Source organism: Xyrauchen texanus, chromosome 46, assembly GCF_025860055.1.
Source record: "Xyrauchen texanus isolate HMW12.3.18 chromosome 46, RBS_HiC_50CHRs, whole genome shotgun sequence".
NCBI lineage: Eukaryota > Metazoa > Chordata > Actinopteri > Cypriniformes > Catostomidae > Xyrauchen > Xyrauchen texanus.
Window position 1 is genome coordinate 13,016,268 of NC_068321.1, and position 18,186 is coordinate 13,034,453.

Genomic DNA, 18,186 nt, shown 5'->3' on the forward strand with positions numbered 1-18,186 from the left:
GGGTTTTTAAGGCGTTATGACATCATGGCAACAAAGTTGTAAAATTGGCTATAACTTCACGAAGAGAAATTAAAGGCTAGTAAGTGATTTTATCACACTTAAATCATGTTAACATACATTTTATTTACACCTTGTGGCTATACTTTTGAAAGATTAAGTGTTTTAATGTTTACAGATTGGCCTCATTCGTTTCCATTGTAGTGCCACACTGGAACCAAGATTTGAGTTTTGTTTTTAAAGAAATGGATGAATGTGTCGAAATTAACTTTTGTAGTAATCAACATTATACCTCAAATGCTGTCGACTGAGCTTAATTGGTATTGAACCCAGAATATTCCTTTAAATGTATGTGCAACATTGTCGAAATGGATGTAGTTTGTTGGACTCAAATGCAGATAACGTCAAATAAATAATTTCGGTCAGAGGTAATCCAAAAAATCACATTGGATTACCCAAAAACATAATCTAAGAGATTACGTTACTGATTGCAATTTTAATCATGTAATTTGTAATCAGCACTGGATTACAATTCAGAAATGATCTACCCAGCATTGGCTGGAATAACATGGAGTACATGGCAGTTCATGTGCATGCTGCCATTCAAGCAAAACGTGAACTCAACAATTACTAATTCAAATATGAACAGAGAAAGCAATTCTGAAATTCATGTACATTTTTACATGTTTTGTTTTGTCTCGCAGAACATTTTCAATTTATAGCTCAAATGTTTTATTGTTTTACTGATAATATAAATTGGTAAAAAACACACACAAAAAAACCTGTAGCTTTAAAATCTGAAAAATGCAAACAAGAAGAATTTACATAAGGGGACGTTTTAAAACTCCATTGTATATGCATAACTTCAGATGGGCTGATGTATCCTGAGACATACAGCATGGGCAGCATATCAAAACAGGCAAGCAAGTTGGCTGTAAGCCTTGAGCTATTATTAGTAGCCTACTCCAGATGCCTGTATTGGCTGGTATTTCCCTGTGTATGAAACGACATGGGGTTGTGTCAGAGGACATTCATATGTAGTGTTCTCTTTTCATTTCAGTTAACAGTGCAGTGAGAAACAGAATCATACAATACTTCCAATAGCACCAAAAATCAATACATTTCAAAATAAAATCTTACACAATATGGGAAGGCCACCTGAGTTTATTGTATATATAAGATAACGTTTGTAACATGTTTCTTATCCACTAAATTGCAAAATGAAAAGACCACTTACGGTACAATATTTTTACTTTGATTCCACATAAACTCTTTTCAGAAGACGTCTGCAATAAAGTCGTTATAATCCTTCAGGTGGTTTCTGATTGGTTGAAGTGTAGACCTTAGAATGCATTGCCATAACAGACTACTCCCAAGTTCTCTCACATAAATATAATATTGATTAACTCTTAAATAATGTGTATATTTTTATTATATGTATAATTCATGTAATTACTTGCCCGCAGTTATATACAAAATATAGTCTATACAAGAGAAGCACGTCAGATTATTGCAGACGCTGACTCGGATGGACACGCTGTGGAAAGTAGTCCCGGTTAGTTCAGACTGGATAAATTGTGACAGTGGCGGTGGAAGACCTCAGAAGTTTCTGCAAGCGTTCATTGCGTGAGGTAAGTGGCAGACTTTGTAAAAGATTATTTAAACGGGGCAGATCAAACCAAAGAACTTCGATCAAACTTTTTTGTTTGAACTGTCAGCATGCTTTTGAATTTCGGATACTTTATTCGTGCATATCTTGCCACTAAGTGCACTTTAAAATGTTATCATGTGATTTATAAATTCACCAAAAAAATAAAATAAAATATATATATTTTTACTAAATTTAAATATTATTACAGAATTAAATCATGATTCAATTTTGAATAGTTTGCTGTTTATTGAAACTATATCTATGAATTATTATTACATAATTAAATCATGATTCAATTTTGAATGGTTTGCTGTTTATTTATATAAAATATAAATTGTATATAAAAATCTATTTTGCTTATTTATCTATATTGTAACTTAATAATTATTTATGATATCTAATTATTTTAATATTTTTTTATATTTGACCTTTACCCCTCTTTATTACAGTATTATAGTATTTGAGCACTCAAATTCTATAGTCAATAGAATAGTCAATTCTATATTCAATAAGTGAAATTCACTTGCACTGTCAAGTGTTTACATCGCTGTTTGCTGGAATGTGTCTGATGTGTGTAAGAGTGTGTGCAGTCATGCAAACTCTTCCTTTCTGGATCAGACAGAGCTGCCAGTGGAACTCAAACTTCATCTTACTTAGGGGTTGAAATTTCTAAAGTCTTACATTGCTCATTTTCATGGGGACAAAATAAGAGTTGTACTAAATTCAAAAGAATTTGGATTACAGCTGGTTGCAACAGCGTAGTTTCTAAATTCAGGTAATTAAAACTTAATGAAAGGCTTTTCAAACTTTCACAAGTAACAGCACTAATGTTGATTAAAAATGAAATACAAATGCTAAGAAAAAATAATTTGGATGCTACAAATTGGTTGTAACCTAAAAAACATTTGATTGTCCTTCAGGATATTTCTAGCAGACACAGCTCCAGCCATGTCTCAGACAAAGACTAAGGATATCCAGGCACAGCAGATGCATGCTGCAATGGCAGACACCCTCCTGGAGCACCTGTGTCTGCTGGACATCGACTCTGAGCCTACAGTGACCCGCAACACAGGCATTGTCTGCACTATCGGTCAGTGGATCACCTCTACAACTTTAATATTACACTTACAGTTGCATGAACGTTCTGCCAACATCTAATCTATGTATGAAGTTCCTATTATTATTATTATTATTATTATTGCTGCCTTCATACCAGTGAACTGTATACCTTACGCAATTATAGCTGAAGTATGTATTTTCTGCGACACTAGCACCACCAAATGGAATTGCAAAATTAAACAATGTTTTCAAAACAGCTTTCTGAATACAGCCCAAAGTCTTTCTAGCATCTTTGGAACGCTCTCGGGAGGCTATTTCCAGTCATAACAGTGCAGCTCTTGAATTCGGAAAGACCGAAATCTCCTAAACGATTTGTCAAGATTATGATCAAAGAACATATTTCAAATCAGCAGTAAAATCTGACAACACTGGTATAATAAATTGTCTTTATTTACCTCAGATTACACTAAAAAATGCACGTTGTCGAGTTGATTGAGAGGCAGTGTCTGTATGATAGAGTCTTTTACCTGTAAGGCAGGACTTTTCAGCATCCATTGACCGCTGGCTGCTGTTGCGTTCCAATTTCTCCCATTAATTTTAATAGAAGTGGCCCATCTCTGCTAAATAATCTCTGATATGCCCCTCATCTGCCATTGATGGAACAAACAAATAGCCCCGCCCCAAACCAATGCTATTGGCTGAGTAATGGCTGAGTAATGCTGGTCTAAATGGGTCATCAAAACAAACATAGGAATTTTTTATAGTCCCTCAGAGACACAATGTTGACAGTTTATTAACCAATTATTAACCAATTATAATATCATAAAATGAACAATCATAAAATTGTAAAACAACAATACATTTTTATTATTAATTGTATTATGTATATATCAGCGATATATTGACCATCGGTCACCCTGCTCTCTAGATAGCATTTAGAAAAATGGGTTTTTGAAAACCCAAAATCATTCGATACCTCAAGCTTTTATATATAAGTTGCCTTCATTTCACAATATTTTTTGTTATCCTAATGCAGGACCTGCCTCCTGCTCTGTGGAGACATTGAAGGAGATGATCAAGTCCGGCATGAACATTGCACGTTTAAACTTCTCCCATGGGTCTCACGAGGTAAACAACTTATACACTTGTTCATTCAGAACAGTACTCAGTTTACATGTTAACCTCTGCTGAATGTAGCCGGCATTTGCTTTTAAAGCAGCTGACACAATAAATTCACAAATGTTGCTTCACAAATTGTTACTGTATCTAATACGCAGTCTATTTCAGTTCAGCAGCTCACATAATTACATTTTCAGGAGCTTTAAAAGAACATCTCTAACCCTGCAGCTCTGATCAAGGTCATATAATAAGATTTCTTTGAAAAGCTTCTCAGTCGGTCACTTTACGTTGTCCACCACTGTAGACCCTCCATTATTATGGTATTCCCCTTGTGCCTCTAGAAATGTTAGAAGTTGTAAGCTAATCTTGCTAGCCACTCTGATCTGTCTGGGTGATACATTGGCTTGGCTTTCAAGTTCAGTTGAGTCATATTAGACTCAAGCCAATGTATGAGTTTAGACTCAGCTGACCTCTCCCCTTTAAAAGTCATGGCTTTTTACCTTTTTTTGCATGGCACCATTGCCATCTACGACGACTACTACTACTGCATACATAAAGCATAATATTAACATTCGATAGAGTAGATATTTCAGAACAAGGGCTTCAGAAGGTCAAAAGCTCAAGTTAGCTTGTAATAAAGTTACTCCTTTTATTACAGCTAAATAACAGCACACGCAGTTGATTTTAGATCTAACAAACATAATTTTAGTTCACTTTCAAAGTGAGCTCGTTCTCCAATTGTGCTCTGATGCTAAACAACCATTATTAACCATCTTCACATTGTTATAAAACAAGTTAACACATTTGTAAAACATTTCTTAACAGGTTAATCATTCTGAACAGTGTATTTGACATTTCATCCTCCTTAAAACTCATGACAATACTACACGACCTCTCTTATTTCTGCACTCTTTAGTGTATTTGTATACCACACCATGGTGGCAGCTACCAAGGTCATTGTTACATGTTTTGACATTGTTCTGGATTGACTGCGTTGCATTCTTTGCTTACATATCGGCAATGTAAAAATAAAATAAAAATGTTCTTTTGAAATGTATAACTCTAAAGCTGTCAGACCATTCATATGTATTCACTGAAGCAAGAAAGATTGGTTTGACATTTACATAGGTCAGAATCAGTAACTGTAAATGTCTCTGTGGGTCATTGGAAACATGACCTGTCTCACTGATTCTATATATATCGCCCTGTCTCTGTGAATGGACAGACAGAACAGAGACTATCAAGCCATATGAGCTGTTGACTTTACAGCTAAAGCATGATTGCTTTGTTTTGCTCCAACTTGTCCGGCAGAGTTTGATAGGTCTCAGAGCTCACATTGTCAATCAATAGAGCTTCTTTCTGAGATGTTACTTCTGAGTGCAGGGATCGATGGATGACAATTTGTCATCCACTTGAATTCTATTTCTGCTGTTTCATGCTGGGTAGCCTCGCCTGATTAGGGATGGGCGTTTCTGAGTAATTTTGTAGTCGGCTACTCTAACCCACAAAAAATGATTGATTTCTCAGAAATTTAAATTAAAGTTACAAATTAAAATTTAGTTTTATCCACAAACGTTACTAAAACGGTTTCAAAATAAGCAAACTTCAACAAACTATGCTTTTTTTTAATGAAATGGACAGCATTAATAAAAATGGGGAAAAAAGATTTAGAAACATTTGCACTCACCCAGACCTTACATAGAAACCAATACTTAAGACATTAGGGTAATGCAGATAAGTCTAGTCTACAAAAAGGCTATTACATTTTTATAATGTTATTATTCAGAAAAAACTAATGGTAAAAGTTGGCTTTATATAATATGAGCATGTTCAAAGATTTAATGCACATACACAAATACTCAGCTCATCAGTATTTGCATACTGATAAGCTGAGATGAGTTTCTCTTCCCTCTTCACATTTTCTTTTCACCAAAAACATCAGATCATTGTCCATTGGTAGACACCAAAAAGATCTGTATACCAATAGAGTATAACTCAATAATAATCAAAGAATTACAAATATTGCCACACATTTCGGAGGGAAAGTACAGTATAATTCAGCATTTCTCAAGGCAGACAAATGCTCAAAAGGAAAAACAATTTTAATAGTCGACTAGCAGAATGATTACTCGATTACTTGTGAACATTCCTAGTTCTGACTGGTTTATTGTGTCTCGTCACAGCAGTTTTGCATTTTGTGTGGATAGACAAATTACTTGTCGCTTCACGCCTAAATAGGACACGGTGTAAGACGGTTGTTCCACAGAGGACAGAGTTATTTGGTTAAGAAAATAGACAATGCAATCTTCATGCCTAAAATGTACATATTTTACTGTAAAGTTGACACTTGCTGCAAAATTTTGAATGTACATTACTTTTTTACACAGTACCATGCTGAAACCATCAAGAATGTCCGTGAAGCCACTGAGAGTTTTGGAGCTGGTAGCATTGAGTACCGACCTGTGGCCATTGCCCTAGATACCAAAGGACCAGAGATCAGGACTGGACTTATTAAGGGTGTATGTGTTTGCTTTAGCCATTAAAAGCTCTGTATCTTATGCTCAGACATTCTTCTTAACATTGGAGACTCTTCTGATTTGCCTATCAATATGTATTGAAATTGATTGGCTTTTCAACTTGTCATCACATATTCTCATGTGGTTTATTCTACCTTCAGAGTGGCACTGCGGAGGTTAAGCTTGTCAAAGGTGAGATGATCAAAGTAACTATGGACGACAAGTTCAAGGACATTTGCGATGAGAAGACACTGTGGCTGGACTACAAGAACATCACCAAGGTGGTGGAGAAGGGCAGCCATGTTTTCATTGACGATGGTCTTATTTCTCTTAACGTTAAGGAAATTGGTGAGTTCCTCTAACTCAGAACCAAGTCAAAGAGTTAAAGGAGGTTCTTAACTCCTTTCATAACCATAGTTGGGGGGACCCAATCAAATCTTATTAGCTTGGCTCATTAATTATGATAAGGTGATATAACTTTACAATAACACAAATCTATATCCAGTGTCATTTAAATACTGTGTCATTGATTTAGTACTGCCTGATTTTATTTATCCAATTTATTTTTTTGTAATTTACTGTTACAGCTGTTGTAATTTTCTGCCATGATATAGAGCTCACTGTGTCTTTTGTCTGCTTTGATGTATGGTAAATGTTGCACTGTAGTTTCCTGAAGGAATGTCATTTAGTTTTGTTCATCGTTTTGTAACAATGACAATAAACCTGATTCTGAACTTAGACATATCTATAAGTGAGAGGGACATGTTCCCCCAAGTTATAATGGTTGCAATGCCCCTGCATATATAATTTTTGAATGCTTTAAAACCTAATCTACAAGACGCATTCTAGTCGACTGTCAAAATCCACGTGTGAACTCATGCGCAACATTCAATCATCCAGGTTCTGATTTCTTAAACTGCGAGATTGAGAACGGTGGCATGTTGGGCAGCAAGAAAGGCGTGAACCTGCCCGGTGCTCACGTCGACCTGCCCGCTGTTTCTGAGAAGGACATTCAGGACCTTCAGTTTGGTGTGGGGCAGGGTGTGGACATGGTGTTTGCCTCCTTCATCCGCAAGGCTGCCGATGTGCAGGCTGTGAGGAAGGTGCTCGGAGATAAAGGAAAGGACATCAAAATCATCAGCAAACTGGAGAACCACGAGGGTGTGCGCAAGTGAGTGATTATGTCTGATATCTTTCACAGCATCAGTCCATTGGCTTTCTTAAAGGTGCGCTCTGTAATTTTTTCTTTATGTGTGCTGGTCGGTATGACAATCGTCTTGGACTCATACTGACATCTAACGGTGTGGATGCAACATCATGGAAAAGTTTTCGGTTACCAATGACATTGTAGAAATATCCATATTCAGTGCTACGATTTCTCCTATTCATAAATATACCAGTGACCCGCATGGTGTCTGCGAGTGACCCATCTCCCCTATACTGTCTCTGGTAGTAATTGCCTGGTCATATAATCTGAACTTGTCAGCCCACATGTGGGAGCCCAGCTCCTTGTAAATTAAAACAGCTTTTATAAAGATACTAATTAGAAGTCTTGTAAGTGTACACAATAAACATATTTTTCAGATGTACTATACATTTTTCTAGGGGTAAAACCTTTATTATTAAGGAAGAAATTGCTGAGTGCACCTTCAATGTCAACACTAATATGTTATTAGCTGAGAAGGTGTGAGCTACATAATTTAATAGCTGTTTTTGTTGATGTGCATAGGTTGAGAATGTTTATCATGTTTATTTACTAGGTTTGATGAGATCCTAGAAGTTAGTGATGGTATCATGGTTGCCCGTGGAGATCTGGGTATTGAGATTCCCACTGAGAAGGTTTTCTTGGCTCAGAAGATGATGATTGGTCGTTGCAACAGGATTGGCAAACCAATCATCTGCGCCACACAGGTTAGGACATATACTGTTATGGCACATACAGTATAGCTGACTTGTCGTAAATGTTGTACTCAACTTTTGTATCTGTGATTGACAGATGCTGGAGAGCATGGTAAAGAAGCCCCGCCCCACTCGTGCTGAGAGCAGTGATGTGGCCAATGCTGTGCTTGATGGAGCGGATTGTATCATGCTGAGTGGAGAGACTGCCAAGGGAGACTATCCACTGGAGTCTGTGCGCACACAGCACCAGGTACGAGCAACAGCGCTCCCTTCTGACTTTGCCCTGACTTGGGCCTGACTAATGCTTATCTTGAAAGTTAAGTATACTAAGCAGAGCTCTTAGTGTAGTTTACAGCATCACTTTGCTTGTTGTGAAGCACTACAAACCTATGAACCACACTTTTTATTCTTAACTCCAGATTCTGGAATGGCACAGCTTGCAAAGAGCCTGATCAAATGCTAATGATGTTGTTGTAACTGCATGTGATGACCACATTTGCCATTAAGTATTAAACCCGCTCAAGTCTTGTTCTCTAACGTGTGTGCTCTGATTTTTTCTGTGGCGTTTACAATCAAGATTACCTATTGGGTTGATGTGCCACTGATCTCTTGCATGATTTGGAGGAGCTGCTACACAACATGCTACACAGATATATAGAGTTATCATGGCATAGAGTAAGTACAATAGAACATGATATTAGTATGTCATTGCAAAAATGCTCAAGGTTGACTTAAAGAGATAGTTCACCCAAAAATTTTAATTCTGACTTTTTTTCTTCTGTGGAACACAAGAAGAAAAAAGAAGTTTGGCAGAATGTTAGCTTTAGGCGTGGTCACATTTACCTTTGCACAGCAAAATTCCGCATCCACAATGGTCTTCCCCTTGCAGATTTCACATGGAGTTCAAGTTTGGTGAACTTTGACAGGCGAATTTGCCGTGTTTGGCAGTGATCTCTATGTGGGCGGGGCTTCATACAAAGTTACACTGAATATTCACAATGGACATGGATTTTAGTGGAGAGTATCTCTTACAACTTCACTCTCCAAGATTATAAAGTGCAGCATTAAAAAGAGGCTGCTTGGCAATTTATTTTTTGTTGGTTTCACACACCAACAAGCTCAACAAGCCACGTGATAAGATGCGCGGATTGACTGTTTCATACACGGAAGCAACTGAGATTCGTCCTCCGCCACCTGAAATGAGGCGAGTCACTACGCCACCACGAGGACTAAGAGCGCATTGGGAATTGGGCATTCAAATTAGAGAGAAAAAAAAAGCTAGATTTCTTGTAAGTCCTTGCTAAATAATTCAGTATCAGTTGTTGTGCAATAAAACCTTTTTTGATACAACGGAAGTACTTTTATTCTCCATATATATATTAGAGGTCGACCGATAGTCAATTTTGCGATACCGATAACTAAGTTGGTGGAAAAGACTGACAATCGGCTAACAGTTCTAAATCGATTTCTAGAGTGAGAAAAAGTATTTTGTTACTGTAAAGGGTAAAGATATAGAGGCTACAAGAGTACAAAATTTATAAAATGAAAAAAATCCCAGATGCATGTTTATTATTCAACAAAAATCCCAAGAATAAAACCCCCAAAATAAATTATGGTGCATTATAACGTTGGACTTTTAAATATAAACAAGCCCAACACACACAAGGGACACTTATTTAATAGCCTATAAACAGTATTCATCTGATGAAGTGAAATGAGCAATAAGGTTAATTGTTATTCGCAATATTTGAAGCTGGAGACATGATGTATGTGCTAACGGGGCACATTTCCATATCTAATGAAGTGAGGATAAAAACATGGATGAATATTGTCAGTAGTATATGATTCAGATATAGCAAATTCCCATGTGATTGTTTATATTTCACCTCTAGAGGCCACTGTTATACTGTAAAACAAAACTGTTCTATCTGTAGAATCCTCCAGCGCTGGCCACATTGAAACACGAAGGAATAAAAAAAAAAAAAACGATTGGCAACTATTGGCATAGATTTTAGCCGATAACCGATAGTACCAAAAAGCAACTATCAGCACTGATTCATCTGTAAAAACTGATATACTGGTCTACCTCTAAAATATATTCTCTTGTCTCTCTGGTGTTGGGGCTCTTCAGATCGCCCGTGAAGCTGAGGCTGCTATGTTCCACAGGCAAGTTTTCGATGATCTTCGCCGTACCTCTCATCTGACCCGTGACCCCACTGAGTCTGTGGCCATTGGTGCAGTGGAGTCCTCCTTCAAGTGCTTCGCCAGCGCCATCATTGTGCTTACCAAGACTGGCAGGTCAGAGACACACGTTCACACATACACCCACAACGACCCTTGAGGCTTACTGTGCATGAACACACACCACACTTGGTTCTAATATTAGGTACAGGGACCTGAACTCAACCGGGCTCACATGAACAAGAGATTGTAAACATTATGAATGCATTGTGAGAATTTCTCCTCCCCTATATAAAAATACCTTTATTTCAGCAGTTGTGAACAGTTAGTTAGCTGAATTAGCCCTAACTATCTCTCTTGCTCTATCTCTGTCTCTTTTTCACTCTTACATTTCCTTTTTGCCCTGTGGCTGATCGAAATGCATCTCGTTGTGCTGAGGGAGACAGTCTGACCTTTGCAGAACCTGAACCTTGACATTTTGTAGGCTAATTTAAACTCCTTATTTAGTTGTCCCAGAGAAGGTTGCATGCATAAGTTCATGGTCACTGGAGCTCATATACAGTATAAGGGAATATGCATGTCAGGGTGACACCAACTAGAAGAGATATGATTTCAAGCAAGCACATACATTGTCTAATATATGTTAAGTTTAAAATTACCTCAAAGTTTTAGTCTCTTACACTAAAACTAAGGCAAAAGTTTGAAAACACCTAATTATTCTTTATACTATTTTCCACATGTTAGAATAATAGTAAAATCATTGAAACTATGAAGTAACACAAACGGAAGTATGGGAATTATGTCGTGACTATTATAAAAATAAAAATTCAACTTTATTGTCACTGTGCAGTGCCAATGAAATGCAGTTGTTTTTGCATATCCCAACTAAGCTGAGGTCAGAGCACAAGGTCAGCCATGAAATAGCACCCCTGGAGCAGATAGGGTTAAGGGTCTTTCTCAAGGGCCCAACAGTGGTATCTTGAACCCCCAACCTTTTGGTCAGTAACCCAGAGCCTTAACCTCTGAGCTACCACTGGCCCACAGGCAAGGTTAAACAAATGTAACCTTAGATGTTACCAAAGCAATTTACACTGTGACACACACACACACACACACACACACACACACACACACACACCAATGGCGACAGAGCTGCCATGCAAGGTGCTAGACTGTCATTGGGAGCAACTTGGGGGTTCAGTGTCTTGCCCAAGGACACTTCAGCATGTGGGCCAGGAATCGAACCGCCAACCCTGCGATTAGCGGCTGACCCGCTCTACCACCTGAGCCACAGCCACACATATAATATATATATTATTTATATAATTATTTTATTTATTTCATTATTATTTTAATAATAATGAAACCCATATATAAATGTGTATAATTTAAAATATGTTGTTTAAATTATGCATTATATTATCTTTTATCAAAATAATGTTATTATTAAAATGATATAAAAATTTATTTTTATTATTATCATCATTATTATTATATTAAAATATTATTTTATTATTATTATAATAATTGTAATTGAAATAATAATAAACCCTAATAGTATCATTATATTATATATAATATGTTATATAGTTTAAACTATAGTATATAGTATATTTTATTATATTATTAGTAATATTTTAATGATATATCATAAATTATTTATATTTTAGATCATCATAACACAACTTATGAAATTAAACATTAATGCTTGCCTAAAAATATCCTGTTATTGAAACTGTCCTGTATATTTTGGAAGATCTGTGTTAAACATCGCCCATCCTGTGTCTCCTCAGGTCCGCTCAGCTGCTGTCTAGGTACAGGCCACGTGCTCCTATCATTGCAGTGACCCGTAATGGCCAGACAGCCCGCCAGCTGCACCTGTATCGGGGCATTATCCCCATCTTTTACAACAAGCCTGCCAATGATGTATGGGCTGAGGATGTGGATCTGCGTGTCAGCTTCACCCTTGAGATGGGTAAGGAGACATCTAATTCTTTCAGCTAGTGTGACACTATCAGGTACTCATTGATTTAATCATTAGCTACTCACTGAGACAATTACTAGGTTAAAGCTGAAATGAAGAGATGATGGCAGCAGCAACAGAAAATCACTTGATCACCTTGGTCGTTCTTTTTGGTTGGTCATGGTGACTATGGGATGCTAAGGGAAAAAGCATAGGTATTTCCATCCAGACTTTACATAGTTGATGGGTAGACATCTACAATATGGGTGTATTTCCTATTGAAACTGTAAATTGTTGCAGGACATACAGTATTTAACAGCCAACTGGTCTTAGTTATGTCACAGCTTTTGAAAGTCAGTGGCAGGTAATATTGGGGGAGGGACATTCATGTTCTATCATATATGAATATATGACCCCTATTTTTAGATGCGTTTTCCAGGAAGAGGAACACTGTACATTTTATATCTGTTTATTACACAGCTCTCTGGAATACTTCTGATTGGTCAATGGCACCATCCAGCAGTCAGATATTTCTGAACAGTGAGCACACATTCAGGGTTAAAATGATATCTTACTGGCCATTTGGGTATTCCGAGTCATCATTCCTACTACTCATATCACTCTGCGATCTCTACTAGTAAGCTAATAAAATAATTAAAAACCAATATCTCATGTCCATTTATTTATTTACTTGGCAAGTAGTCGTGCAATAAGCATGATAATGAGCAGTCAGACGGTCATTTTCGCATGATTAACACCGTAAAAAACTCTGACATAGGTGGAATTTAGCTGTTTCTGGAGACTCTGTTGTCTCTTTCTACTCACATAATAACTTAATTTCAACTCAAATCATTTCATGCCCATTTTAGTTATTTATTTGGTAAGTAGCCATGTAATAATGGGATAATCTACAGTCAGTAAGTTATTATTGCACACTAATCCTCTTCAGGGTGATAGAAGAACCCTTTGCACTGCATCAGGGTCCTGATCACTGAACACTGTGTCAGGGTTTATTTTGTAATAATGACTGGCTGTAGACAATCCCTTACATATCTGATGCTACGTCCACATTAATCCGGTTACATAGAGGTAGACGGTGTTTTCATTTTAGAAATGCTCTCCATCCACACTGCTGTTTTCAAGTGTTTTCACAAGTTGCTCGTCCACACTGAAACGTGTGAAAATGCTTAAACCCCCTTAATGCGCATTCAAAAAATCGCCGTTCCATGTACGAGCTGAAATGCAACTAACCTCATGTTTCATCATCGGACAGCAATTCCAAGTAAACTTTGCGTGGCCTTTAAAGGAATGCATTGTACAAAGTTACATTTGTCTTTAACAATGCTCTTAAAGTAAATAACTTATTATTATAAATTATATAATGTCAACATTTGCCTGAGTGATCTCATTTTTTAAAGAGTTGCATATTTAGATGTTGGACATGAAAACCTGCTTCCATTTGTTTTTGAGTCCTTGTTTACACTCTCTATTTTGTTTTTCAGGCAAGGCCCGCAAGTACTTCAAGTCTGGCGATGTTCTGATCGTTGTCACAGGTTGGCGCCCAGGATCTGGCTACACCAACACCATGCGTATTGTTGTGGTGCCTTAAGCGCAACCCCATGGACTGAATTTCTATCCCCAGCCCCCGTTTATTACCACATACAAACCTTTTTGTTAGTGTTTCTTCCTCCAATCAAGAAATCAAGTCACAAAAATAGCATTGTGGACATTTACATTTTTCATCAAACTCATGTGGCGTCACGCTGCGTCCTGCAGTCACAGAGCTCCTTTAACCATTTCTATCCCACTGTACTGTAAGTATCTTACAGTCGTACATTTTGTTACCTGAAGAATCATGGAATACCATCGTTTGTTCCTGTATGTTTGTTTTTTTTTTAAAAAAAAAGATTAAACAGATCATTTGAGAGTAGGTGTGTTTGAGCTTGCTGACAATGGTTGAGTGGAAGGAGGCTGTATTGTATTTTTACTGTGTAACACCCCCCTTTCATCCAAAATAAGTCTCACCGTTATGTTTTCATTGGTTGTCAATGTTGGCTTTTCATATATATAGGATATACTGTATTGTCAAGATGATATTAAAAAGTAACTCCACCCTGTGGCCAAAATTTTAAATACACAGTGTTGACAATTAGGTCAGTCCAATGTCATTTCTGTTTGCTAATGTGTTTATACATCTAAATTGCTCCTGATGATAAGGAAGGTCAGTTGAATATTTTAAGAGAACTTATGTTGAATTGTACATGCATACAGTAGTTATACACATCCATAGTTAATAGTTTTAAAGGTCTGGATAAGAATGTTTCCTTATGATGTTTAACCATAACATTTGCTATTAAGGACTACACAATAAGCTATAATACTGAAAATTACCCCTCAGAAGCAGTTGCAAAAGCAATTGAATTTGTTTAGGCTATGAGCAATGAACACTAGGGGGCAGTGTACAATTGGACATCAACGCGACCGCATTGCACATTATTAAAAAAACAAAATGCATGATGAATGCATTCATCATTTATTATTATTATTGTAGTTATGCGTGTTATACCACATTGAAAAAAGATACAACTTAAACAAAATCTTAAAAAAAGGACCTAAAATGTTTTAGTAGCTCTTTACAATAAGGGTCCATTCATTAGCATTAGTTAATGCATTGGTATCATGAACTAACAATAATAAAAAAAAATGTTTTACAGCATTTGTTAATCTTTGTTGAATTAACTTTATCCAAGATTAATAAATGCTGTAAAAGTATTGTTCATGTTAACTAATGTTGTTTACTAATGTAAACAAATGAAAACTTATTATAAAATGTTATGAACTTCTCTCATCATTTGAGCAGCTAGGAACAGTTTGAACGCAGAATGAGTGAGCAGTCCTGATTCATATTTAAATTTCAAAGCATGCTGTAAACTTTTCAAAATTTGGACCCACAATAATCAATGGAAACATATTTTTTCAAAGCATAATTTTTTTCATTCCAAGATATGGCCCAGACTAGGGATCTGTTTGGCATTAATATAACGGGATCATGCTGTAATTAGTGGGGCTTGCAGTCTGGGAGGACCTTGGCTGCATTATTAGATTGACAGGGATCAGCTGGTCAATTTGTATGCAAATAAAGTAAGGCTTAGCCAACCTTTGATTCGCCAGCAGGACTCGCTGACAGCTTGCTGCTGTGAGTGGAATTCTGACTAAGCATCATAACCACAGCAGGGGCAAGGTATAATAGCTGAAATAAACATAATTTCAGCCCTTGGCTTGTTCTGACAGCATTGATCATCCATGAATCAGTTCTTAACAAGGTATATCTGCTTTGTTCCACTCTAGAAAGTATATGGGAGACCGGGAGTAGTTGTCACTCTTTACTCCAGTAAAATATTTCTCAATTTCTTTGACAAATGGCTGCAAATAACTGCTGAACATTTTAACCGTTAGCATGTTGTCACAGTATAAGGAAGCTGACACAATGGAACCTGCCATTGAACAGTTAATTATTGGCCTTCCTGCACAATGTAAACAGTAAAAAGGTGAAAGGTAATGTACAAAACCATAAAAATATGTTCTGTCTACAAATATGGTATTTAATAAACGATACATTTATAACATTTAAAACACATTTGTGAACCTGCTCAAATAAAAATGCGACAATTTGTGTTGTTTTATCAGAACCCCTCTACCAAGGCAGAGCCTCGAAGGTTAGCCAAACATAGCGTAAAGGCCGAAACCTACTTCACGCAAGTAGACGCGAGGGATTGCTAACGCATGGCAAACGCGTGGTCATGTTGTACATATGTATACATTGCGTTGCTCTGGCGGTTACAAACCTCACAGCACAATGGGGCGATTTGAGTTTTTTAGGCGCCACAATGTGTGTGATGTTAAAGGATGAGGGGAGGCTGAGGGGGCAGGTTGTGGCTGTGGTGGTGGTTGCTTCTGGGCATCAGACTGTAGTTAGGGGTAATTTTGACAGCTATGCTAGGGGTATTCATTTAAGTTTGCTTTTAATAACAGTAATAAAACATTCTTATGACCAGTCACATTCAAACAACATTTCGAATCACGAAAATTTGACTCTGTGGTCCAGTGTTTTATGAAGTTAAAAAGCCACCCCAACATGTCCAAAATTACTGGATATCCATAGATGGTTGTAGCATCTCCGCTGCGGACGCCATTCCATTTCTTCCTGGCTCGGACAAATAGGTTTCTAAATGACGATTAGCATTGATTGGGGTTCCAGAACACAAGAGACGTTTCCACGACCCTAAAGTGGAAAATTCTGCTTATATGTCAGCAATGTCACACACACGGGGCATGGCGTCAAGCACCACCTGCCAATTAAAATTGACATGATTTTATGGGGTTTCAGGAGCTCCCATAGCATCAGCTACTGCTTTGTCACGTCCCTAGTGGCCGACTTGTAAGGAAACTTATATTTATTGAGATACAGTCCTTGTGACAACAAGCCTCAGTTTCCCTATTTTTCTGGTGTGCACTAAATCTGAATGAAACCTAGTTTAGATGCTCTATTTTGTGATACTACTGATACGGGTTAAACAGTCAAGTGTGTCAGCTTGTGAGCTTTGCAGTGGGGGATGGAAAGTCATACAGTGGGAGATTGATCCACTACTGTCTCGGGGAAATGGACGATGTTATCTCTGTCCCCCACTGAAACTACGTCAGGTGACAGAAGCTCTGGAATCTAGGTTTAAAGGCTCAATAACTGGAGGAACAGTGCATTGGATTCTCAAGGACATGACTTTGTGATTTCTCTCTTATTCTGTAGCAGCATTACAGAAGCTAAGTGGTTGAGAGAGATGATATAGGAATGCTAGAAATTCTAAAATGAAATTTTGATGAAACAGAACCCAGAAATGTGGGAAGGATTTTCACTCACCTGGACAGGAAGAAAGAAAGATAGAAAACAGCACAGAATTAACAAAGAAAAACAATACATTTTTAATTTTTACAATTATTTATCGATTGACATATAGTTCAAATGAAATATCTTCTAGCTATACTCATGAATGATCATATATGATTATGCAGTATTCATGATACATACTATATTTTAAATTTGTTGCATGTTAGTCATATTAAATATCGTTACCATTATTATCAATATAATAATCATGATACAGTGAAACACTGACAAAATATGCCAAGTGTAGTCAACTTCCAAATAAAAAACAATTAAAAAAAACCAACATCTTTAATTGACATGATCAAATTTGACATTTTCCACTTGTGAATATTGCACTTGTATACTTCTGATTTCTGAAGGGGCATATTTTCAGGCATTAAAAGGAGGAAGCTCTTTATGATGGAAGAACAATTTCAGTTTCTTGATGAATTAAAAGTGCACTGTAGAACGATGCATAATGATCTCATGTCATAACTCATCCTTCATGGATATGGCATATAGTTTAACCATATTGCCTTACAGTGACCATAAATAACTTAATGTTTTGGAGTATCATACAACCTACACTACAATTTCATGAAAAATCATAATCCTTTGTGACCTCATAGCCCACCAATACCTCTTTATGAAGTCGGGCTGTTGGTAATGATGTGGTTGTGGGTTAAAACTGCTACTGTATAACAATCATTAATGATACCTCACTTTGGTTATGATAAACAGTGAATGCACAGAATATTTTAAAATGCTACAATAAAAAATATGCACATTAAAACACATACTCAAGCACACATACAGACCTGAAAAATAAATGTTTCAAAGACAAATATTACAGTGTAAAGCATCACATGCTTTGTAATAC

The 18,186-nt window shown here is 36.9% G+C and overlaps 1 protein-coding gene across 1 annotated transcript; it reads left to right on the top strand.

Annotated features, from left to right (window-relative positions):
* Positions 1-1,573: 1,573 nt before the first annotated feature.
* On the top strand, positions 1,574-14,537 carry pkmb (pyruvate kinase M1/2b). Its single transcript, XM_052119865.1, has 11 exons — positions 1,574-1,628; positions 2,569-2,738; positions 3,744-3,835; positions 6,214-6,345; positions 6,504-6,690; positions 7,243-7,513; positions 8,103-8,253; positions 8,339-8,491; positions 10,373-10,539; positions 12,216-12,397; positions 13,888-14,537. Exons 2-11 carry the CDS (start codon positions 2,597-2,599, stop codon positions 13,992-13,994), a joined length of 1,584 nt encoding a protein of 527 aa, XP_051975825.1. The 5' UTR covers positions 1,574-1,628; positions 2,569-2,596; the 3' UTR covers positions 13,995-14,537.
* Positions 14,538-18,186: the final 3,649 nt, after the last annotated feature.